Source organism: Lutra lutra, chromosome 18 (assembly GCF_902655055.1).
Source record: "Lutra lutra chromosome 18, mLutLut1.2, whole genome shotgun sequence".
NCBI lineage: Eukaryota > Metazoa > Chordata > Mammalia > Carnivora > Mustelidae > Lutra > Lutra lutra.
Window position 1 is genome coordinate 31,188,893 of NC_062295.1, and position 24,437 is coordinate 31,213,329.

Here is a 24,437-nt window from a genome sequence, read left to right on the forward strand (position 1 = left end):
TGGCTTATGCTGAGGAAGAGAAGCCAGATGTGAAAGACAAATGTGCTTGGATCCCATGGGCGTAGAGTACCAATGAATCAGACCTAACCCATAATGATGGCGGTCAGAAGGGTGGTTACCTTTAGGAAATAGCCAGTGGTAAAGGAGGCCCGAGGGGAGTTCTGAGGGAGACTGATACTCTCTGGGTACTGGTGCACCTTTTCATCTCATGACAATTGGTTGAGCTGTCCCTGTATGGATTTACGTACTTTTCTGTATTTCAATACATTTGTGAAGGAGAAGAAAGCAATATGGCGGATGAATTAGTGAATCCTGACCCCTGCTCTATTCCCTGCCAGCCTCTTCTCTAAGGTTGAAGCCCGCGGCCCCCCCCCGCCCCACCCTCCAGCCTGCTGGCGGTGCGGGCTCCCACCTCGGGTGTATGGATCTCTCAGAACCCTCAATCCCATATGGTTCCCAAGGTGTGGATGGTAATCCGCATGTCCCACTACTCTGGGCAGGCTTCCAGAACCAGTTCTACTGTTCTGTTGTCACTCTTCTGGTCTGTCCCACTAGGCCCACCTTCCCTAGCTGAGTTGCCTCTCCTGGATTCCCCTCATTATAGATGGAATTGTGTTTCCTAATCCCCAGTGTAACTGTATTTGGAGATAAGACCCTTAAAGGGGTAGTTAAAGTGAGGGGTGGAGCCCTGATCCAATAGGACCAATGTTCTTGTGAGAAGAGAAAGAGAGGCCGGGGATATGTGCACGCAGAGAAAGGGCCGTTTGGAGGCACCGTGAACAGGTGACCGCCTGCACGCCAAGAAGAGAAGCCTCCGGAGAAACCAGCCCCGCTGACCCTCGATCTTGGCCTTCTACCCCAGAACTGTAAGAAATAGATGCCTGTTGTTTAAAACCCCCATCTGTGGAATTCCTTATAGGTTCTCCCAGAAGCAGATCCTGAGGCAAACAATTTGATTTGAGATTTGAGGGCAAACAATGTATTTTGGAGGAGATCACAAGAAATATCAGCAGAGGTGTGGGGGACTCAGAGGGAAGGGAAGGTGGCCAGTGAAGGAAGGGCACCTTGCAGAGTGGGTTACCACTGCCCACAACCCTGGCTCGATCCCACTGGAGACTTTTAGATGTAAGTTAGAGTTGCAGCAACAGAGCAGAGGGAGCTGGGCTGTTCATCCTCCTCTTCCCAGGGCTGCTGAACTTGGGTCCTTGGACCTCACGTGGAGGACCTCAGGCACATGTTTATGGAGGACGGGGTGGGGATGGTGGGAACAAAAGGGTAGGGGCCAAGGGGATGTGGGCTGGGCACTGCAGGTATCCACTACGTGAGGACTAATGGGTTGAAACAGAAAATCCCTCCTCTGGGGGCAGAACACCGCGTTTTGTATCTGCAAAGACTCCACCCTCCAGGTCTATGACTCATGTTACCTCTTCCGGGAAGCCTTCCTCCATCCTTCCTTCCAAGCCGGATCAGGCGGCTGTCCTCTGGCTCCACATGGTACAGGGTTGAATTGCAGATGGGACTTCCCACACACATCAGCTTACCTGGCTGCCTGCCTTCTTGGATGGTGAGTTCTTTCCATTCATTTCTTCACTGAATCATTCATTCGACGGATTTTTTTTAAAGATGTTATTTATTTATGAGAGAGAGAGAGTGTGTGTGTGTGTGTGTGTATGTGTGTGTGTGGAGTGTGTGTGTGTGTGTGTGTGTGTGTGTGTATGAGAAAGCACACAGCAGGGGAGAGGGGCAGAGAAGGGCAGAGGGAGAAGGGAGAAGCAGGCTCCCCACTGAGCAGGGAGCTTGAGGCAAGGCTCGATCCCCGGACCCTGGGATCATGACCTGATCCAAAGGCAGATGCTTAACTGACTGAGCCACCCACGCGCCCCAACAGATGATTTTTTTTTTTTTTTTTTTTTTTTTTGCTCTCCAAGCTGTCCTAGATGCTGAGATCCAGAGGTAGATGAGACAGATGTGGTTCCTGCTTGTATATGTTCCAGTGGAGGGAAAAGACATCAAGCAGAAAACAATTACCCAATAAATTATGAATTATACTTGGGGTGTGTACTTTGAAGGAGAAGCATAGGGAGCTTTAGGAATGTACATTGAGGGAATCTGAATGAAGCCAAGGGGTCAGAAGAGACTTCCTTTAAGGAAAGTGACTGTTGCACTTAGCCTCGAAGGACAACGTGCTGGTTATTCTCCGTTTGCCCCTACGACTCATCATCAAGGAGTCAAGAAAGATTCTCGTTTGTCTCCACAAGCTTTTGGCACAGAGTCTGGAATCCATTTATGTAACAAATGTTTGCTGGGTCCTTGCCAGGCGTCTAGGCACTGCCCAAGACTCTGCAGACACATGGTGGACACAAAAGACCAAAGTTGAGTGAAACGGAAATGTGCCCTCTGCCTACGGTCCTGGACATCAGGGAGAGGCCAGAAGGGGACCCAGTGTGGGCAGATGGTTTCCTCAGAGCTGGGCAACTCCCTGCCGGCTGTAGGCGCCCTCTTTGTTCGGTTCTGATAGAAGCAGAGTGGAGTCAAGCAAAGAAAAACAGGCCTCCTGGAATCGGAGAAGACAAACCTGTTTTCTGTTCGTGTGTTCCCTGTTCGTTACTCCATTTATCCCCAGAGCCGTCCTGCGAGGGAGGTTTTATCACGCCAACCCTCTGCATCCAAGGGACTCAAGATTCCAAGAGGAGAGGTGATTTGTTCAAGGTCACACGGCCAACAGGTGGCAGAGCCAAGTTTCAAAGCCAAGTCTGTCTCATGCCTGTGCCCTCTTTGGCCTCGCGGAGCCTTTTAGGGTTCTGATTCCTGCTCCCCTACTGCCTCCCCGAGAAAGGGACTCAAGGTTAGCCTGCTCCAGATTCTGTCCTGGAGCCGAAACTACCCTGCGATGGAGGGAGACTATCAAAGCAAAGGACAAATAATGGCTGGATAGATAAGTTACGGCACCTGCCAAGGCTGCAAGAGTGGGCACGCTTTCAAAGAACGGGTGTGAAAAGGGAAATGAAAACGGTCTCATGATTCACAATGTCTTAAATATCAAAACAAACCGCCGCTTACTGGGGGAAGGCAGCTCTTCCTGATTCGGAGGCCCACGAGAAGTTTCTCCTGGTGATCCACAGCAGGGGTCTCTGGACGCTCCCGTGGCCTGGCCATATCTGCAGCGTCTGCCCAAGAAGCCCATATTGTGCAGGGTTTTTGCTGCTCAGAAGTTGGAAAGCCAGGAGAATGATGGGATTTCTAGGGAATGCCAGTTACAGGATGCCTTTTCTTGGATCCAGACAACGTAGAAGCCAGAAAGGCATGATCTGAGCATGGCAAAGCAATGGCAGCTGAAGGACAGATGGGTTGGGTGGGAGCAAAGGAGAAAGGGGAGCTGGGGAGTGTAGGGGGGCAGGCTGAGCCTTCAGGAGGTCCTCTCACTGTCCTGTGTGTGCTGAGCTGGTGAGATACCCCACTGCCCCCCAGTTTCAGGAGGTGAAAATCTTCAAGTCAGAATGAGGGTGTTTCCTGGAATCGATTAGGCCTATCATTCTTGGAAGTTAGATAACTCTTCACAGAGAGCTTCAACCCAGAGAAACAAAGCCACAGAATTCTGAGGAACAAGTAGCTTTGTAAGATCTAAAAGCGGATTCTGGCAAAACATCTCTCCCTCTGCCAAACCAGTCTCTCCAGGCAGGTCTGTTTCCAAGAAGGAAGTGGGGATGGGGAAGACAGAGAAGCCGCCTTTCTAGAAACACCAATCTGCTGGGGGCAGGGACTGCCGTCACCCATGCACTGTCTTCTCAACAGGTGGATGGGGTCTTCCTGAGCCCAGGAGGAAGGCTGGCTGGTTGGGAAGAGAAGAGAAATCAGTGGGGAGGAGAGGCAGGAGCAGTCGGAGGGAAGGGGATAGAGGGAAGAGCTGAAACTTGGAAAATTCAAAGGCTTTGAACAAATACAAGACATAATGACATCCCCACCTTAATTTTTCCACTGAAGCCAACACCTGAAAGCAGAAGCAACTGAGACCATAGAACTTCATATTAATCTCAGGTGTATATGTCTACGTATATATTGCAAAATCATCACTCCAGTAAGTTACCGTCCGTTCCCACGCATAGTTACAATTCTTCCCTTGCACTATGTTCTCTCTTAGCAACTTTCAAACAGGCGATACAGTTTCATTAACTCCAGTTCCCGTGCTGCACCTGGGATCCCCAGGACTTACTCATCGTATAACGGGAAGTCTGTACCTTTTGACCACCCACACTCATTTCACGCGCTCACCCCACCCCACCTGCCTCTGGCAACCACCCATCTGTTCTCCGTCTCTGCGAGTTCTTCTCTTTTTTCCTAAAAATTCCACAGTTTGGCTCTTGTGGACATTGCTGCTGTGAACATTGGGGTGCAGGTGCCCCTTCTTTTTGCTACATCTGTATCTTTGGGGTAAATACCCCAGTAGTGAAATTGCTGGGTCATAGGGCAGCTTAATTTTCAATGTCTTGAGGAACCTCCATACTGTTTTCCAAAGTGGCTGCACCGGCTTGCCTTCCACCAACAGTGTAGGAGGGTTCCCCTTTCTCCGAATCCTTGCCGACACTTGTTTCCTGTCTTGTTAATTTTGGACATTCTGACTGGTGAGAGGTGGTATCTCCCTGTGGTTCTGATTTGTATTTCCCTGATGCCGAGTGATGTTGAACACTTTTTCACGTGTCTGTGTGGTGATTGAGCACTGGCTGTCACACACAACTGATGAATCATTGGATACTACATCAAAATCTAATGATGTACGCTGTGTTGGCTAATTGAACATTAAAGAAAAAAGATTCCACATATCAAGGAGATCATACAGTATTTGTCTCTTCCTGCCTAATTTACTCCACTTTGCACCGCGCTCTCGAAGTCCATTCGTGCTGGCACAAATGGCAGCATTTTTTATGGCTGAATTAGGTTCCATTGCATATATAGAATCTCCTTTTCTTCATCCATCCATCCATCCATGGACTCTCAGGTTGCGCCCGTATCTTGGTCCTTGTGAATTAAGGCTGCAGCGAACGTAGGGACGTGACTATCTTTTCAAGTTCAGTGTTTGCTGGATCATATGGTAGCTCTATTTTTATTTTTTTTCTAAAGATGTTATTTATTTATTTGAGAGAGAGAGAATGAGAGAGAGAGAGAGTATGAGGGGGAGAGGTCAAAGGGAGAAGCAGGCTCCCTGAGGAGCAGGGATCCCGACGCGGTACTCGATCCCAGGACTCCAGGATCACGACCGGATCTGAAGGCAGTTACCCAACCAACTAAGCCACCCAGGTGCCCCTGGTACCTCTATTTTTAATTCTTTGAGGGTCATCCATACCGTTTCCCACAGTGGGTGCACGGATTTGGACAACTTTTTTAAAAGACTGCAGATGTCCCAGTGGCATTCCAGTAAGAGCCTGAGTCACTGCGTGTGGGGTGGGGTTCCCGAATCTGGATTTAAAGCTTCCCAGTAGATTCACAGCCCATCGAGGATGGAGAATGGCTGGTAGGTGTCTCCATCTCTTTCCCACCCCTTGACCTCAAGGCCTCAAATGCTCCCCTCCTGTTCTGCTCTTGGGTTACAATAGAACCTTTTGACATACCAGCTGTGTGCTTAGCAAAGAGCTTTTTTTTTTTTTTTTTTAAAGATTTTATTTATTTATTTGACAGAGAGAGATCACAAGTAGACGGAGAGGCAGGCAGAGAGAGAGAGAGAGGGAAGCAGGCTTCTTGCTGAGCAGAGAGCCCAATGTGGGGCTCGATCCCAGGACCCTGAGATCATGACCTGAGCTGAAGGCAGCGGCTTAACCCACTGAGCCACCCAGGCACCCCTTAGCAAAGAGCTTTTAACTCAATTTTAATGAATCATAACAGGTTTTTCTGGGGGCAGGGTGCTCTCCCAAACACAGGTCAACTTTGCCCTAACATGGCCACAGATTGAACCCAGCTCCACGGCCAGCTCCTACCACACCCTCCATCTCTGGAATGTCTCCTTCCCAAGAGAGCTTGAGAAAGAATGTGGGTGACTTGGTGTCATTGTGCTGGTGGCCTGTACAGAGGTAGGGCAGGAGGGTATTATGTCCTCATGTAAGACTGGCCATCTGGGGGGTACATCCCATGTGCCTTCCTGAGTCCTCACCATCAACCCATGAGATAAACCCTTCTATTATGCCCATTTTACAGAGGTGCAAAGTGAGGCCAGACTATACAACTTCCTTGTGGAAATAAACAAAGACCACCCAGATGAAGACAAAGACATTCTCCATTCAGAGCTTGCTACAGCAAGAGAGGCAGCCACTCTCACTTGTGTTTGGCAGAGACTCCCAGACAGACCAGGGACTGGGAGGAGCCCCAGAGTGGCCAAAAGGGAAGGCTCAGGTATGCTCTCATTGGAGGGGTTGGCATGGAGAAAGAAGCATCTTGGTGTGTTTGATTGGGGAATAGAGTTGGCTCTCTCTGGTTGATCCTAAGTTGGACAAAGCAGGGGGAAACCAGGAAGCCGGCCATCTCCAGCCAAGTTGTGATGTTCTGGGCTGGTGGTTGCCAGGACCTTGGGTCAGAGTTCTGTTGTCATCTGGTCTGTCTACGGTCTGGCCATTGTCCATTTGCAACTCGGCCTCTCATCCCTGAAGGCTCCAGCTCTCGTCCATCCCTACAGATACGCTCTTCTCACTAGAGGGGAATCTCGGTCACTATCCAGATGGCAACTCTGTGCTAAGGACTGCTGCACACCCCCCTCGACACACACCAGAATGTCCCCTCCTTTGAACTGCTAGCCCTACTCTTAGTTCTGCTTCAAAGTGGAGTTACAAGAACCTCGAGATCAGCCGCACACTGAATGTCTCTGGCCACGCCTTCTGTGGGCTCTGCAGACTCCGTGTCTGAAGGCTCATTTGGAGCTGAGGAAGGCTGCTCTGCTTCCCATCCACCCTGCAGAACACGCATGCCCCCCCCCCCCAGCTAGCAGTGACCAACAGAGCGAGCGGGGCTGTGATGTTGAGGAGGTGGGTCTCACACCACTTTCCAGAAACTTCAGCTCAAATTGCTCTCTGCCTGGTGATGCTCCCTTACAGGCTACTTTCCTTTGCCTTGTATCACCTCCCCACCTTCCTGAGGTTACTCCCTGTCCCTCCAGTGCATAATCTTGGCTCTCGAATCTTCCTTTTGCGGTCTGCTTCCAGGGAAAACTCCCATGTGAAAACGGCTTATTGTCCCCATTTTACAGACGAGAGAAACTGAGTGTCAGAGAACTTAAGTGACATATGTCAAGGTCATGCAGCTTATGAGCTAGGATTGGTACTAAGTCCACACTGCTCTTGATTTGTGAGTGTGTGTGTGTGTGTGTGTGTGTGTGCGTGTGTGATTTTCTCCTAATTCTCTGAAGCCAAAGACCATCTTTTGCATTTCTTTTTTTTTTTTTAGATTTTATTTATTTATTTGACAGACAGATCACAAGTAGGCAGAGAGGCAGGCAGAGAGAGAGGAGGAAGCAGGCTCCCCGCCGAGCAGAGTCCGATGCGGGGCTCGATCCCAGGACCCTGAGATCACGACCCGAGCAAGGCAGAGACTTTAACCCACTGAGCCACCCAGGCACCCCACCTTTTGCATTTCATAGCCTTGTGCAATAATGTGCTTGGTTGAAAAGTTTCTAAAAATTTAATTGAACCCAGCTGTGCATGAATGGTTTACAAAGTCCACAGCAGGACTCCCAAGGGCAGGACAAGATCACTCCCAGGATGTCCTGGGGTCGGGCTGCCTTTATCTCCTCTGATGGGCAACTCAGGATGCTCTCTGGGACACCCACTCCATTGTTCATACCCCAACCCTGTCCCTCCAGGAAGAGAACAGTCAAGACACAATCACCTTCAAAGGGAAATCACATTTTACTTGGATCGTTATTTGAGAGGAGCAAGTGTTTCCACGCCCTTGACCTCTACATCACATGCTATCTCATATACAGGGGAAAAAATTTTCTTTAAAGCCCTGGAATCTTCTCCCTCTAAGCTCCCACTCCACCTTCCCATCCCCCAAATGTAGGGAAAGACCACCTTTAAAGGCACACCGGGTCTTTGTCCCCAAAGGGGCACGGAACAGGTCATGCCACAAAGTGGACCACCTCTTCCAAACCCTCCTTCTTCCCCAAGGATTTAAACTACCCAGGCTGGCCCCTCAGCTTGGTCCTCCAGGCCTGCTTTATTACAAAAAAACGATGAGTCCCTAAAAACGTCCTTCCGTTTAGCCCACGAGACGTGTGCAAGGTAGGCTTGGGTCTGGCAGTTCCTTTGGCAAAGGAGCCCCATTTTTCTCAGATTTTTATTCTTCCGGGATTCTGGAAGTGGGACATTGGCAATGCCACGAGCTTCAGCTGTCGACAGGTCCCCCGTACCCAGACAGACAGATGGTCAGTCCACAGGGTCCCACTGCAGGCCCCGAGGACCCACAGAAGCCAACTGTAGGCTGAGTTTTTAGGTGGCCAGCCGAGTGTGTCTGCAGGTCAGGCCTCAGGCCCCTGGGTTCCGATGGAACCTGGAAGGCAGAGAAGGGCTGGCCCCAGCCCAGGAGAAGGACAACTGGCCACCACCCCCTTCCTTCCAGAATCTTCTCCTACAGCTCGGGAAAGGCAAGGGGCCCAGGACCCTTGGAGTGGTTACTCAGCACCCCCAGGGCAGGCCTCCCCAGCCTTGGGTTCTGTCTTATAGGCTGATGTTAGGAAACAGGAACATTCGCTCCCCACCTCTCATCGTTGGCTCACGGACCCCAGGCTGAGCGCCAGGCGGCGCTAGATGGCGGTGGTGTTGGCTGGCTTCCCCTGCACTGGGGCTTTGGTGGTCATCGCCCGGACCCCACGCGACGCCTTCTTCCGCCTGGCGTCCAGCTTCCTCACGTACATCTGGACCCAGTGCTGCTTGGGGTCGCCACAGAACTTCTGGCCCTTCCTGGTGGTGAAGCTATGGGAAGGGCGACAAGGGCACACGTGAGAGCCGGTGGAGACCTCGGACCACTTCCCCAGATGAGGAGGTGGGCGTGGAGGCCTGCACAGGGGCAAGCTGCTGCCTGGGGGGCGGCGGAGGGGGTCCACCTAGCAGGGTCCCAAAAACACGGCCCTCTCCCTGGGTGTCTGCATCTCTGCGCATGCTCAGCAACCTCCCTGTCTGACAGGGGAGGCCCTAACCTGCCTTCAGAAAATGCTTGGAAAAGGGGAGCCTGGGTGGCTCAGTGGGTTAAGCCACTGCCTTCGGCTCAGGTCGTGATCTCAGGGTCCTGGGATCGAGCCCTGCATTGGGCTCTCTGCTCAGTGGGGAGCCTGCTTCCTCCTCTCTCTCTGCCTGCCTCTCTGCCTGCTTGTGATCTCTGTCTGTCAAATAAATAAATAAATAAAATCTTTTAAAAAAAAAGAATGCTTGGATTTGAAGAGAGAGACACAATCCCTACCCACAGGGAGGAGAGGAGAGGAGAAACTGCATTGAAATCCCCCAGGAAAAAAGGCAGATGCCTCCAGTCCACAAGCCTTTTGGGAGAAAGGCGATTCATAAAGATGCCAGAGCAGGGAGGGGGCGGTGGGATACCCTCTGCCCAGCCAGCTCTGAGCTAGCCGGTGTCAGGCTACAGAGCTGGCTCTGGTGCCGGGCGCAAAACTACTCATAATACCAAGGTCCCATTTCTACAGCAGGCCGCCGTTACACAGTGAGCTCACACTTGCTGCCTTGTGTGGGAGGCAGCTATGAAATTATCCGGACTCCCAGTGACCTTGAGCAGGTCACCTTTCTGGGCCTCAGTTCTCTGTAAAATGGGAATAATCCAATCTAGCTCATAGAACGGTCCAGAGGGTTAGTTAAGGTCAAGTTCTACGTGCCCAAAGCAGGGCCTTGTGTAGACGGTGACCCTAGAGGTTCATGTCCCCTGTCCCTCTCCTGCCGCGCGCTCAGGGAGAGGGGGATACTCACATCACTCCTGCCATAGGGCAGACGCTCGCACTGGACAGCTGGTAGCTAACCACTCGGTTCTCAGGAACTTTCTTGGAAATGAAGGACATGCAGCAGGAAGAGGGGATGGGTGCAGAGCCTAAAAGATGGGAGAGAGGAGAACCGTGTTCCTTCCCAGCCTGCCTGAGACCCTGGGCTTCAGGGATGGAGTACATCCCCTATCCTAACGCCTCCAGCCCAGTCCCGGAGCAGCTGTTCCTCGACATTCCCCTCCAAACCCAGCCTGCTTTGTCCTAGTCCAAGTGCATCCCCCACTTTCTCAGCTACGCTCTTGGCAGACCTGCCTGACAGCGCTGGCTGAGCACGGAGGTTTGTTTTTTTTTTTTTTTTTTTTTGACAGAGAAACACAGCAAGAGAGGGAACACTAGCAGGGGGAGTGGGAGAGGGAGAAGCAGGCTTCCCACAGAGCAAGGGGCCCAATACGGGGCTTGATCCCAGGACCCTGGGACCATGACCCGAGTTGAAGGCAGACACCCAAAGACTGAGCCACCCAGTTGCCCCTAAGCTTGGAGGTCTTACCTGCAGGGGCAATGCAGTGGGCACACAGGGTCAGGAGCAGGAGGCCAGCCCCCAGGGTCGCAAGGCCTGCCATGAGAGGGAGATGGAGCTCAGGACCTAGAGCTGGGGTGCGGGAGGAGAGGACCAGGTGCCTTTCAGACCACCCCAACCTCCCTCTGCCTTTTATAAGGACCAATGGGAGGAACTGTGCACTCATAGAACCTCCCCCCCACTCCTCCCCCCTCCAGGCTGCTTTGAATGTCCTCAAGGCCCTTGAATTTGGCCAAGGGGAAGTTATTGCCTAGCTGAGTCAGGGGTTATGTGGTGTCTTCTAACAAAGGCTGAGGGAGGAGAGGATTGCCCTGCTCAAGTGAAGGGTGGAAGCTTTGGACGCAGAGTCAGGAGGCTGACAAGGATCCCTGGTGTGCCCTTCACGTCCTCTGGGATCCTGGATAAGTCACTCACCTATCTGAACTTTAGTTTCTTTCGCTGAAAGTGGGTGAAGTCACCCTATCTCCTTCCATTCATTCATGCATGGATCCATTCATCCATCCAACCATCCATTCATTCATTCACCAAGTCTCTTGCCGGGGGCGGGGCAGAGGGAGAGGGAAAAAGAGAGACTCTCAAGCAGACTCCCCTCGGAGCATGAAGCCCGACGGGGGCTCGAACTCACGACCCTGAGATCATGACCTGAGCCGAAACCAAGAGCCAGATGCTCAACTTACTGAACCGCCCAGGCGCATTCAACGAGTTGACGTTCTCCAACTCTTACTAGGCTATGCACAACATGCTGGGCTTCCGGTGGGTTCATTACACACACGAGCCCGTGTGTGTAATGAACCAACACAGGTGCTGACCGAGCGGGCCTGGAGCAGAACAGATGCTCTTGTTGTCCATACGCCTTTGGACCCCTTCACCTTGTTCGTGCACACACACTGGCTTTTGGTGACCTTGCATTTCTAGTGCCCAAGCTGCTGGAGCCACCTGGCCGGTAGGCTCTGAGTAAATGGGAAGTACCTAGAAACCCACATCCTCAGGGCAGACCTCGACATAGGTCTGCTGGAGGGACACAGACATGCCCTATGCTGCTTCCTGAGATCCCAGCTGGGTCAAGCCAGTTTCACTCTGTGTGACTGGACTCTGCTGACCCTCTCCCTTTCTGCATCTGCTTCCCCTCTGCCCTGCTGGTTTCCCCTGGAAGCATTGCCTAATGAACCATTTGCCATGAATCCTCCTTTCAGGGTCAGTTCTGAGGACCCAACCTGAGACAAGGGGTGTAAGTGGAAGGGGGGGCAGCTCTGCTGACCAGCTCTGCTGGAAGGGAAGTGGGGGATGCACTTGGAGCTGTTGACTGTGCTGAGGTTTGGACAGTCAAGAAACGGGTAGCCACAGGAGGGCTTTGTAGGTCATAAGGAGCAGTGCTGTTCTTAGAGACAGAGGAGACCTTGGCAGACAGAGTGGGAGATGGCACCCACTTCACTCTCTTCCCCATTCCAGGATCCCAGGCTGGGACCCCATATTTGGACTTTTGTCACGGCTCCTTCCCTTTCCAACCCCTCTCTCCAATGTTCTCCATTCCACTTCTCATGGAAATAAATCTTCGGCTTTCTCTGGCCTCCCTGCTCTGGGTATCCAGGGCATATGGCAACACCGGTGTCACAGGGCACCCGGATGATAGCCGGTTGTGTGTCTGTGTCTCCCACGGGACTGTGAACACCAAGATCAATGTCCCCTTCCCCTGCCCACCAACTCCATACAGATCCTCTACAGCAGGGCCGGTGTTTATTGAATGAATGTGTGATGGACCAACTCTGAGTCACTCTCTTCTCGACCAAGGACTCCCATGTGGTCTCTGCCCAGCATGACTGGGATCGGCATGGACATGGAGGAGTCAGGAGGCAGGTCCCCTGAGGGGGGCCGGTCCGGCAACACCTGATCTCTTCACTGCCCATCTTTAGGGAATGGAAAATACAGAGTGTCCCACTCAACTCCTTCTCAGCTTTGTACCCTCAGCTTCTGCAGGGATGGTCCTCACCTGGCAGGGTATGGAGGAACTTAAATGAGATGCCCTTTATACATGCAGGGGCTTGCCATGATTCCATCTTAGGACATCTGTTCAAAAAGATTTGCTTCTGAGAGAGTCAATTATCATATGGTTTCACTTATTTGTGGAGCATAACAAATAGCATGGAGGACAAGGGGAGATGGAGAGGAGAAGGGAGTTGAGGGAAATTGGAGGGGGAGGTGAACCATGAGAGACTATGGACTCTGAAAAACGATCTGAGAATTTTGAAGGGGTGGCGGGTGGGAGGTTGGGGGCACTAGGTGGTGGGTATTGTAGAGGGCACAGATTGCATGGAGCACTGGGTGTGGTGCAAAAATAATGAATACTGTTATGCTGAAAAAATAAAAAAATTAAAAAAAAAAAAAGATTTGCTTCTTAACAGTCCAGAGGTCAGGGAGTGCTGGGACAGAGTGTGGAGAGTGGGAAGACATCAGGCAGAAGCAGCATGTGGGAGAAGAATGAGGACAGGGCTGAACAGGGCAGGAAGCCCGTGCTGTCCTCGTGTTGCAACCAGAGCTGGTGGTATGGCAGAAGGTCATTGGGTGAGATGGTTTGGGGTGGGGTGCTTTGCCCTGATTAGGAACATTCTTTAGAGACAAAGCCTTCTCTTTCTCTCTATCTTTCTTTCTTTGAGAGAGAGAGAGAAAGAGACAGAGAGAGAGCGAGAGAGCGAGAGTACCAATGTGCTGGGTTGGGGAGGTGCAGAGGGAGAGAGCAAGAATCTCAAGCAGCGTCTGTGCTGCGTGCAGAGCTCCACTCTGGGGCTCTATCCCATGACTCTGAGAGCATGATCTCAGCTGAAATCAAGAGTTGGACACTTAACTGACTGAGCTACCCAGACGCTCCATTTTTTTCCTCAAGGCCCTTAAAAAAAAAAAAAAAAAAAGAAAAGCCCAGTCTTGGGTGAAAGCAAAAAGAGAAGGAGATTCTAGGAAAGCAGAATAGAAAATAGAAAGAAGGAGGAAGAAGAGGGGGAGGGGAGAAGGGAGGGGAAGGGAAGAGGTCAGAGAAGGGCCAGATAGCAGCAGGTACAAACAGAGCAGACTTGGGGAAAGGCGGTGAAGAGGAAAGAGGAGACAGAAGGGGGGCCCTGGGAGTGTTCTGAACCCCCCTGCCTCCAGCTCAGACTCTGCCCCTTGCCCGCCATGGTTTCTCCATCTGAGAAGGGAGACGTGGCCTGATCTGCCTCTCCCCAAGTGTGGCAGTCACATGACCACGTGATACCAAAACAGGCATGTGTCACTTTCATTTAAGTATGTCTTATCAAGGCGACCCTCTATGATAAGGGGTGTTATATATTGATGGTAGCAATAGAAGGTTTTCCCAAAGTAAAAAATACAAATTGACAAAATACAGTAAAGTAGGTCATGGGACCAATAGTGTGAATGAACATAGAACAAAAAACTGTGACCATGACCTAGTAATAGCTGAAACCTGGGAACCCCAGCCAAGGTACCATCTGAGGGTCCCCTCCTCTCGAACATGCACCCAGGCAGCAGAGGAGGGAGGAGGAGGCTGGAGACTAATCGAGCAGCTGGAAGGAGAGGAACAGGTGAGGAACGCAGAGCTGTGCCTGGCAGTGAGCAGGGAGCAGTGGTCCTGCCCTTGTGGAATGGCAGCAAGGGCGGCTGTCCTGTTTGCCTTTCCGGGGTGAGTCACCCCAAGACCAAGGAGGTAGCATCAAACCCAAAGCTGTGTGATGCAGGCCAGGGGACAGTAGCCTAGGGGGTCGGGCTGTGAGCTTGGATAAGAAATGACTCCGAATACTTGAAGACATGTCCCAGGAAGGGAGAGGGGGCCCCAATGGCCCTGAATAGTGCAAAAGTAGACAGTTGTGAGAACAGGATGGGGAGGTTTGGGCAGCAGGGCAGCAGAGAGCAGAGCTCAGCTCGCCTATGACGTTGCTAAGTGCTTTGGATCCCACTTGCCAGGAACACACACTTCATCCCCAAGGCAACGGGGCTTTAGAGTTCAGGTAAGGGCAGAGCTGGCATTTTGAACTGTGGGCTGTCTGAACTCAAGGTTCACGCAGTGCCTCTCACCTGGGAGCTCAGCCTGGATCGTGGGGGCAGCAGGGCCTCCCATGCTTTGGACGTGCAGAGTTTAAAAGAGGTCAGATCTGTGGTCTACTGACATGACTGGATTCACCAGTGAGTGTGGCAGAAAGGGACCAGGGAGGGGTGGGGGGCGGCAGGGAGGCTGGCTGGAGGTTATCGAAGCTGCCCAGGGGGAGGGATGATGAAGGACTGAGACAGGGGCCACAAGAGGTTAGTTTGGCTCCATTTTACCTGTTAGATCTGCCTGAAGTGCCTGGAGGAGAGGGAGATGCAGAATCTGGGGGGTGACCCCTGATGCATCCCAGGGTGTGGGTGACGAGCATCTGCACGCTTCCTAAGACCCACTTCTTGGAAGTCAGCCCAGAACCCACCTTTTTAAGCCTCTCCCAGTAGCATGGCCCTGTCAAGGGCCACTTTCTGGATCTGAATGTCACCTGCCAGGATGGTCACCTGCCTTACCAACGTCACTTGATTCCTCTGTGCCTTACCTTTCATGTCCTCATCTATAAAAGGGGAAATAACAATATTCACTTCATGGGTTATTATGAGAATTGAACATGATAATTCAGGTCAGGTGCTTAGCTCCCTGTCTGGCATTGATCAAGGGCCCGCCAGAAAGGTGGCCATTCCTATTTTTATGACAACAACTTGTTTACAAGACAATGAGATGACTAAGCAATCCACGGGCTCTTCCGCGAGCTTTAATATATTACGGCATTTGATCTAATCTTTACACTATTGACCCTGGACAGTAGATATTATAATATGATTGTACAGATAGATGAAGCAACTTGCTCTTGGTCATACAACCATTGACCCCACGTCTGGTTTGCAGTTGAAACCTGAGCTACCATATAGGGTGTTGAAAATACGGGAGTAGTGAGGGAGTGGAAGGCTAAGAAAGAAAATGGGCAAGCTGATCCTAAAATTCATACGGAAATTCGAGGAACTCAGAATGGTCAGAATGATTTTGAAAAAGAAGAATAAAGTTACAAAGCTGACACTTCCCACTTTCCCTAATTCCTACAGACTAAAGTAATCAAGATGGTTTGGGTATGGGCATAAGGATAGACAGACAGATCAATGGAGTTTAGAGTCCAGACAAACCCTCACACTTACAGTCAATTGATTTTTTTTTAATTTACTTATTTGACAGAGAGAGAGAGAGAGAGCACAAGAAGAGGGAGTGGCAGGCGGAGGAAGTAGGCTCCCCGGTTAAACACGGAGCCTGATGTGGAACTTGATCCCAGGACTCTGGGATCATGACCTGAGCGGAAGGTAGACGCTTAACCCACCGAGCCGCCCATGGTCCCCCACAGTCAGTTGATTTTTTTTTAAAAGATTTTATTTATTTGTCAGAGAGAGAGAGAGGGAGAGAGAGCAAGCACAGGCAGACAGAATGGCAGGCAGAGGCAGAGGGAGAAGCAGGCTCCCTGATGAGCAAGGAGCCCGATGTGGGACTCGATCCCAGGATGCTGGGATCATGACCTGAGCCGAAGGCAGCTGCTTAACCAACTGAGCCACCCAGGCGTCCCTCAGTTGATTTTTGATAAGGATGCCAAAGCCATTCGGTGGGAAAGGATAGACTTTTCAACAAATGTTGCTGGGACAACTGGATATCCACATGCAAAAGAATGAAGCTGGATTCCCTCCCTCACACCGTATATGAAAATTAACAACATAAATGTAAGAGTTATAACTACAGAACTTTTAGAAGGAAACGTAGGTATTAATCTTCATGACCTTGGATAAAGTAACAGTTTCTTTAATATGATACCAAAAACACAAGCAAACACACACACAAATTAAAATTTTACTAAAATTAAAAATTTACTAAATTTACTAACATTTAATTACTAAAATTAAAAACGTTGTGGGGGCACCTGGGTGGCTCAGTTGTTAAGTGTCTGCCTTTGCCTCGGGTCATGATCCCGGGGTCCTGGGGATCGAGTCCTGCATCAGGCTCCCTGCTCAGCAGGAAGCCTGCTTCTGCCTCTGCCACTCCCTCTGCTCTCTCTCACTGTCTCTCACTGTCTCTCCCCCGTCAGAAAAAAAAACCAAAAACCAAAAAAAACAAAAAAAACAAAAAACAAAACAAAACCCAAAAAAACAAAAAACAAAAAAAACACTGTGAATTGGGGTGCCTGGGTGGCTCAGTTGGTGAAGCGTCTACCTTTAGCTCTGGTCATGATTCAGGGTCCTGGGATCCAGCCCCACATTGGCTTACATGGGGGGAGGCGGGAGTCCCTGCTCAGCGGGGGGCCTGCTTCTCCAGCTCCCACTGCCCTCTCCTTACTTGTGTTCTTTCTCACTCTCATTTTCTCTCTCTCTCAAATAAATAAATAAATAAATAAATAAATAAATAAATAAATAAATAAAACTGTGACTCAAAGGATACTATCAAGAAGGGAAAAATTCAACTCACATAGTGAGAGAAAATATTTGGAAGTCATCTGCTTATTCCAGTATCCAGCTAGATTCTTCAGAAAAATTCTTAGAACTCCACTTATGAAAAAACAATCCAATTTTAAAATAAGTAAAGCATTTGACTAAGTATTTCTCCAAAGAAAATATACAGACGACCAATAAGTACATGAAAAGATAACTCAACGTCATTAATCATTAGGGAAATTCAAATCAAAACCGCAATGAAATAGTACTTCACACAGATGGCTATGGAAAAAAAAAAAAGCAAAATAAGTGTTGGTGGAGAAATAGGAACTCTCATACATTGTTCCTGGGAATAGAAGATTGTGTAACCACTGTGGAAAAGTTTGACAGTTCCTCAAAAAGTCAAAAATAGTGTTACAATATGATGCAACAATTCAACTCCAAAGTATATAGTCTAGAGAACTCGAAGCATGTTCCTGCCAAAACTTGCCAGTGAATGTGATTTGCAGTAGTCAAAAGATGTTAAGTTTAATGGTCATCAGAAGATGTACGTAGAAACACAAATGGCATAACTACTGTGGAATTCTCTTCAGTTATAAAAAAGGAATGAAGCACACGCATATATTCTTTGTAAATGACAGAAGTCAGACCCAAAAGGTCATCATACAGTGTAGGATTCCATTTGCAAGAAATGTTTAGAGTGGGAAAATCCATAGAGATGTAAAGTAGATTAGTGGGTGTTGGGTGGGGGGGCTGGGAGGAAGAGGTAGTTGAGAGAGATGAAATTCTTTTTTGGGGTGATAGAAATGTTCTAGAATTAGGGGCACCTGGGTGGCTCAGTGGGTTAAGCCTCTGCCTTCGGCTCAGGTCATGATCTCAGGGTCCTTGGATCAAGCTCTGCATCGGGCTCTGGATTCGGCGGGGAGCCTGCTCCCCGCCTCAACCCCCACCACCTGCCTCTCTGCCTACTTGTGATCTCTGTCAAACAAATAAAATCTTAAAAAAAAAAAAAAAGAAATGTTCCAGAATTAAATAGTGGTAAGGGTTGTACCAAGTGTGCCATTTAACTGTATGCTTTAAAGGCATTGGGACACCTGGGTGGCTCAGTCAGTTAAGTGCTCAACTCTTGGTCTCAGTTCAGGTCATGATCTCAGGGTTGTGAGATCAAGCCCCACATTGGGCTCTATGCTCAGCTTGGAATCTGTTCGAGATTCTCTCAATCCTTTTCCCTTTCTCTCCCCTTCTTCTTCTCATCCTACTTGAGGGCTCTCTCTCTCTCTCTCTCACATAAATAAATAAATAAACTAATTAATTAAATCTTAAAAGCCATTAAAACAATGAATTTTATGTTATGTAGATTTTATCTCAATTAAGAACTAAAGAAAAAAGTAGAGAGCAGAACCTGAGGAGACTTTCAAAATATTTGCTCAAATGGTGAGGACTTCAAGGCTTTATTGAGGCCACACCCATTCTCGAAGACCTCACCTGCCTCCCTCACATATCCTGACTTTGATCCAACAGTCTGACTTATCAAATTGAACCCGTGAGGGCAGAGACAAGTGGAGACAGTGGGTTTTCCCCCGGTCCTTCCCCTACTCTGCACACACTTCCTGGCAAACAGGCAGAAAAGGAGTCTTCCTTCGATGGGTTCCGTGTCTATCTTCATAGAATGGAGGAGGCTTCAGGTCCCCCTCACTCTCTCTTTTTTTCTTCCCTGATGACCCTCCTCAGTCCCCAGCATCTCCTTACTCCCTCTGTCCCTTGTTATGTGAACCTACTATTTTATAGAAAGGCAATAAAAAAAAAATTCACTCCACAGATAAATGACTGACAAGTTTAACAAGAAGGGGCTTCTTGTATGCTAGGTCTCTGCAAATAAGGACAATGGAAGCTATGTTTTTCACTGCTGGGGAAGGGCATTGAAAAGATGGAGAGGGGGAGGGAGAGAATGACGCCAAGGATGCTGCAATGGAAGCAGAGGTATCGGTGATAGGACGTATGCAATCATTTAGAAACACTGACATACCAGGAGCAATGAGCAGACCTAGCAAAAACATTCCTTCTTGGAAAAGCAGCTGATTCTGGTCCTGGGGGAGAGAAAATAGAGCCTAGAACATCTTTGGGGGCCAGAAGGTAGCAAAGTGCTCAAAGAATCATGGAGGGAAGTTAAGAGGATGTAGGAGGCAGCTTGCAAGGGTTCACACTGGCCAAATCTGGAATAATTTGGCCAGTAATAGTGATAATGATGGGTTGAATAAAATAAGAATCCATAAGTAAATGTTTTGAGTTGAATTGTGAGCCCCACCCTGCCCTACCTCCCACCAAAAAGAATGTATATTGGCGTCCTAATCACATTCTAGAAGGTGATCTTATCTGGAGACAGGGTCTTTGTAGATACCAAGTTAAAATGGGGTCAGTAGGGTGGGCCGTAATCCACAATGACAGGTATCCCAATAGATAGGGGGGAAATGTGGACTTAGCCACTGACACGCACAGAGGGAAGATTTTGTGAAGACCCACAGTGAGAAGGTGGCCATGGACAAGCCAAGGAGAGAGGCCCAGAGCAGAGCCTTCCCTTGTAGCCTTGAGGAAGAGTGATGCCTTGACCTTGAGCTTCTAGCCTCCAGACTGTGAGACAGTACATTCCTTTTGTTTAAGCCCTGGGCAGTGCTACTTCCCTATAACAACCCTAGCAGACCAACACAGGGGAAGCTCCATTTGCAGTAGGATTGCTACCTAATAAACAGAGAAAAAATGGTAGAACTAGAAAATCTTCCAAGGACGCTAAAGCTCGAAGGTGAAAGTGTGATGGGAAATGGGGTATTTCCGTTGCCTCAATATGTCTCCCCACAAACTCCAGCTAATTATGAACAGAAAATCAGCAACTCGATAGTGAAGAAAACTAGAGAACATGAAAACAAAACAAAACAAAACAAAACCCTCATGTGAGTTTCCTAATAAGGTTCAAAACTGGATTGAGGGTCATGGAACGGCTATGGTTATGTTGGAATGTTCTAGTCCCAGACCTGCCACTAACCAGCTTCTGAACTTGAGTAAATCAGTCGCTTCTCCCAAGCTTGGATTTCCTCATCTCTGAAATGTGCTGGAGTGGGGTGTAGACTCATGGGGTCGTGAGAAGCCAGAGAAATTGTGGACGTGAGAGCTTTCAGTAAACTTCAAAGCATGGTACAAATTTGAGTCTTCACCATCCAGTGGGAATCAGATAAGACAGAGGAATTAAGCTCACTTCAGGCATCAGACAGCAGAGGAGCAAATATATGGGGTCAGCAGGGCCTTTCTGGGCCCCTAAAATTGGATTCTCAAGGCAATCTGGCTCTGCTGGCTCTCGAACAAACTTCAGTGAAGAAGGAAAATGACTTGAAATATATATCCAGCAATATTGGGATTGCCTTTTTCTTGAGATCTTGGTCTGGGTGACAGATAGATGTTTCAGGATTTTTTTTTTTAAAGATTTTATTTATTTATTTGACAGAGAGAAATCACAAGCAGGCAGAGAGGCAGGCAGAGAGAGAGGAGGAAGCAGGCTCCCTGCTGAGCAGAAAGCCCGATGTGGGGCTCGAACCCAGGACCTGGGATCATGACCTGAGCCGAAGGCAGCGGCTTAACCCACTGAGCCACCCAGGCGCCCCTGTTTCAGGATTTTTAAAAAAAGATTTTATTTATTTATTCAACAGAGAAAGAGAGATCACAAGTAGGCAGAGAGTCAGGCAGAGGGAGAGGGGAAAGCAGGTTCCCCGCTGTGCAGAGAGCCCGATGTGGGGCTCGATCCCAGAACCTTGAGATCATGACCTGAGCCGAAGGCAGAGGCTTAACCACTGAGCCACCCAGGCACCCTGTTTTTTTTGGGGGGGGGGTTGGTTTTTTTTGTTTGTTTGTTTTTTAGATTGTATTTAGTTATTTATTTCAGAGAGCAAGAGAAAGTGGCAGAGGGAGGAGCAGAGGGGGAGAAACAGAGGAGGAGGGAGAGAGACAAATAGACTGTGCTGAACACGGACCCTGATGCGGGGCTCGATCTCACAACCCTGAAATCAGGACCTGAGCTGAAATCAAGGGTCAGAAGCTTAACTGACTGAGCCGCCCAGGTGCCCCTCAGGATGGGTTTTAAGGGTTGAAAAAATTTCTCCTTCCTCACCCTGCTAGTCTGATAACAGATCATGGACAATTATCTTCTAAATAATGGCCCCTTTGTTGAAAGGCAAATGTATTTCTTGGCAGGGATAAGGAATCCCTCACATAGACCTTCTAATAAAACTTAATCAAACCAGCCATCCAACCATCCACACACTCGTTGCTGCTGTATGCCAAGTGCCTTGCTCACCCGGGGCACACAAAGGGAATTATATACAGGGGCTGTCCTGGAGGTATTCACCCTGGGCCATGAGAGACAAAGGCAATTATGGTATAGATGGTAGATACCCACAGTGAGGAGGTACACCTGGCCATATTAGACAGCAGAAGAATGTTCTAGAAGAGGTGCCTCCTGAACTGATTAAGGCTGATTGAGGTGTGAAGGCCTAGGTGGGTAGCAGTGGAGACCGGGTAGAGATGGGTGTTTCAGACCCTGGAAGTCACAGGTACGAGGTCAAAGAGGAGAGGTGAGTTGGTCAAGTCTGGAGTTTTGCAGAAATCACTCTGGCCACAGGCAGCCCGTGTAGGGAGATTGTTGCGAAGGCTATAGGAGGAATGCAGGGGGGAGAGGTGGAGCCAATGGGGGTGGGAGGGAGGGGATGGTATTGAGAACTACTCAGAAAGTGGATTCGAGAAGATTTGGTGTCCTGGTGGTTGAGGAAGGAGAAGGAGGTGGTGAGGATACCACTCAGGTTTCAAACTTGGGTGCATGGTAGAGATGGGGCCATTCGAGGAAGAGTAGAATCCACCAGGGAAAGCAGGTCAAGGTGAAAGCTACTTGGGGCTGTGGGGTCCAGAGTCCCAGGGGTTCTAGGGGAACCTTTGAGGATGCAGCGCCCAGAGGGATCGCACAGGTCAGATGCCCCCGCCCAGCCCAAGCACCAGGCATGCACAGTGTAGCTCCATGAAAACGGCACAGCCCTAGAGACTGAGTTCCTGAGTTTGTTCCCTGCTCCTACTTGCTTTCCCGGTGGCCCCAGGCAAGGTGTCGAACTTCTCGGAAGCACAGCCCATCTGCTATAAAATGGGGATGTGAAAGCCCATCTCCCAGGATGGTGGCGGGAAGGCGGCAGCCCTTGAGCCTCAACAAGGGGCTCTATCCCAGGCCTGCCTTCTGGAGACAAGCTGCCACCACACCAGGCCTAAATCCCTTCAGTTCTTTCCTTAAAGACCCACTTGGCTCCTTTGAACCCTTACTTGATCCTCTTTGGGTCCCCATTTCATGGGGAAGAAACCAAGCCTCAGAGAGGCTGCCTGACTTGCTCAAGACCCCAAAGCCATAATGCAGCAGGGCTGGTCCGATGTCTTCCTAGTAAAGAACCTGTACCTTGGCCACGGCACCAGGTGGGCCCGGGGTGCTGTGTGGTGCTGTTTCCAGCAGGCAGAGTCTCTTTCCTAAGTAGCTCTCCAGTGCATCCCTTCCTGTCGACCCTCCCTGCCACCCCATTTACTCCTTCCTGGATTCCTGTCCCAACCTCCTAACCAAAGGTGGCTGAAGTTGGACAGAGGGTCTGGGGTTTGAAGCAGTGGAAATGACAGGAGGACAGATGAGCACAGGGGTGGAGAGCACAGGGGACTCGGGAAGGCAGGCTCGGGTTATCTATCATTTCTTCCTGTGGTGCCTTCCCCCCTCGCCATCAAACACACACACAGTTGCAGAGGACTGGGAACAGGGGATGGTCCTAGGAGCCACTGACCTAGAGATGACAAAGTGACAGCCTCAGTACCCAGTGCAGGAGTGTTTTCCCTCATTTATCAGATCTGGAGTGGCAAGGGGAGTGGGAGGAGAGGAGGGGCCTCCTGGGGCAAAGAAGGGAGCCTGTACTTCTTACCTTTGATTATCTTGGAAATTCGGGAGCCCAAGGTTCACAAGGACTTTTGAGAAGTTGACTTTGACAGGTGCACACGCAGGAGGTGGGGGGCCGTCCCTACCAGGGAAGCACAGAGAGTCCATTGCCAGGATGGACTTCTCCCCTGCACACCCTAAACCTGGTCTTGGAAGGGGTGTGACCCTGAGCAGGGCAGGGGAGGATGGGTGGAAGCTATTAAGCAACTTGCCCTTTGGTCTCCTCATGGTATGGCTTGAAAGAGCTCAGTTTAGCAGGAACAGTAGAGGAAAAACAGCAGCTGGACCCAAGGGCACCGTTAACCAGCCGGCCTCGTCTGTGTGGTAAACCGGAAGAGCTGTAGATGAGAGGAGCCTCAAGGGTCCCCTTATATGCCTCAGTGTCATTGCTGCCTTCTAGATTTTGGAGATTCAAGGCAAAGAGAATCAGAATTAAGAGGCAGAACTCAAGGGGGAAGACATCAGATGGGCAAAGCAATCCAGAAACAGATCTGATCACCTTGGATGACAGTGAGACTCCCAGCAAGGGGGGCATGCAAATACCTCTTGTCAGAGCTCTGAGTAGGAAATTCAAGCTTCATATAAAGAAGTCCCACCCAGCTCTGGGGTTCTGGAATCTGGGGAAAGACTCGTTTTAGACTCAATGCCATTAGAGCTCAGAGTCCACTAAAAGAAAGATACATCGACATATAATTACACTATAGTGTGATAAGGCACAGGGAGCAGAGGAGTTAAGAGCATGGCTGTTAGGCCTGGACTCAGGCCTGGGAAGTGGGCATGAAAACTTCTCCTTCCCAGGGGTACAATGAAGATGGAGAGAGAGAGAACGACTGTACATGTTCCTGGTGTGGTGTCTAACCTGCAGTAAATGCCAATAATGGGAAGTCATTTCTAGGTACAAGGAAGGTACAAGGCACCCTCCTGCCAAGGGCTCTGGAATATGCGATTCTGCATAGAGAAGGACAAGCAGGAGCTCCAGGGGGACAAAGGGTCAAGGGAATTCCAGGCCAAGGGGAAGAGCATGCGCAGGGAGAAACCTGATAAATAGTGGGATGTGCTGAGTTCTGGAAGATGATGGGAAGAGATGAGGTTGAGAGGTTGGGCGCAGGGGCTGGATAGCACATGGTGCCCCACCTGTCCTGTCCCAAATGCAACTGATGTAGCATTCCTTCCTGTCCAGAGCAGACACCATCATCCTCCCTCCCCATATCGGATAATGGCTCTACTGTTCTTGATTCTATCTATTTAACAACCCCTGGACCTCTCCATTCCTTCTCAGATTCATTCCTCTGCCTCCCAGCTTGACTCCCTCCATGGTGTTCTGCACACAGGGACAAGAAAGCCCCTCTTAAGATGCAAACCAGGGGCACCCGGATGGCTCAGTGGGTTAAAGCCTCTGTCTTCGGCTCAGGTCATGATCCCAGGGTCCTGGGATCGAGCCCCAC

The 24,437-nt window shown here is 49.9% G+C and overlaps 1 protein-coding gene and 1 long non-coding RNA gene across 6 annotated transcripts in view; one reads left to right on the forward strand and one right to left on the reverse strand.

Annotated features, from left to right (window-relative positions):
• The first annotated feature begins 1,296 nt into the window (after positions 1-1,296).
• Positions 1,297-24,437, forward strand: part of LOC125090721 (uncharacterized) — a 34,190-nt gene continuing 11,049 nt past the window's right edge. The window contains exons 1-5 of one of the 3 annotated variants that reach the window (XR_007124458.1): positions 1,304-1,564; positions 3,982-4,075; positions 5,875-6,059; positions 6,184-6,378; positions 6,659-7,381. This is a non-coding gene — a long non-coding RNA (uncharacterized LOC125090721). Of the gene's footprint in view, positions 1,565-3,981; positions 4,076-5,874; positions 6,060-6,183; positions 6,379-6,658; positions 7,382-24,437 lie in introns of those variants that run through there. The other 2 variants (XR_007124456.1, XR_007124457.1) reach the window with 2 other exon arrangements.
• On the reverse strand, positions 7,865-23,128 carry CCL24 (C-C motif chemokine ligand 24). 3 transcript variants are annotated; one of them, XM_047713654.1, is made up of 5 exons: positions 22,979-23,128; positions 18,529-18,774; positions 10,503-10,604; positions 9,945-10,062; positions 7,865-8,948 (listed from the first exon to the last, which is right to left on the reverse strand). In XM_047713654.1, exons 3-5 carry the CDS (start codon positions 10,573-10,575, stop codon positions 8,780-8,782), a joined length of 360 nt encoding a protein of 119 aa, XP_047569610.1. In that variant the 5' UTR covers positions 10,576-10,604; positions 18,529-18,774; positions 22,979-23,128; the 3' UTR covers positions 7,865-8,779. The 3 variants fall into 3 exon arrangements, with proteins under 3 accessions (XP_047569610.1, XP_047569609.1, XP_047569608.1); XM_047713653.1 differs by lacking the exon at positions 18,529-18,774 and having other exon boundaries at positions 22,979-23,127; XM_047713652.1 differs by lacking the exons at positions 18,529-18,774; positions 22,979-23,128 and having other exon boundaries at positions 10,503-11,034.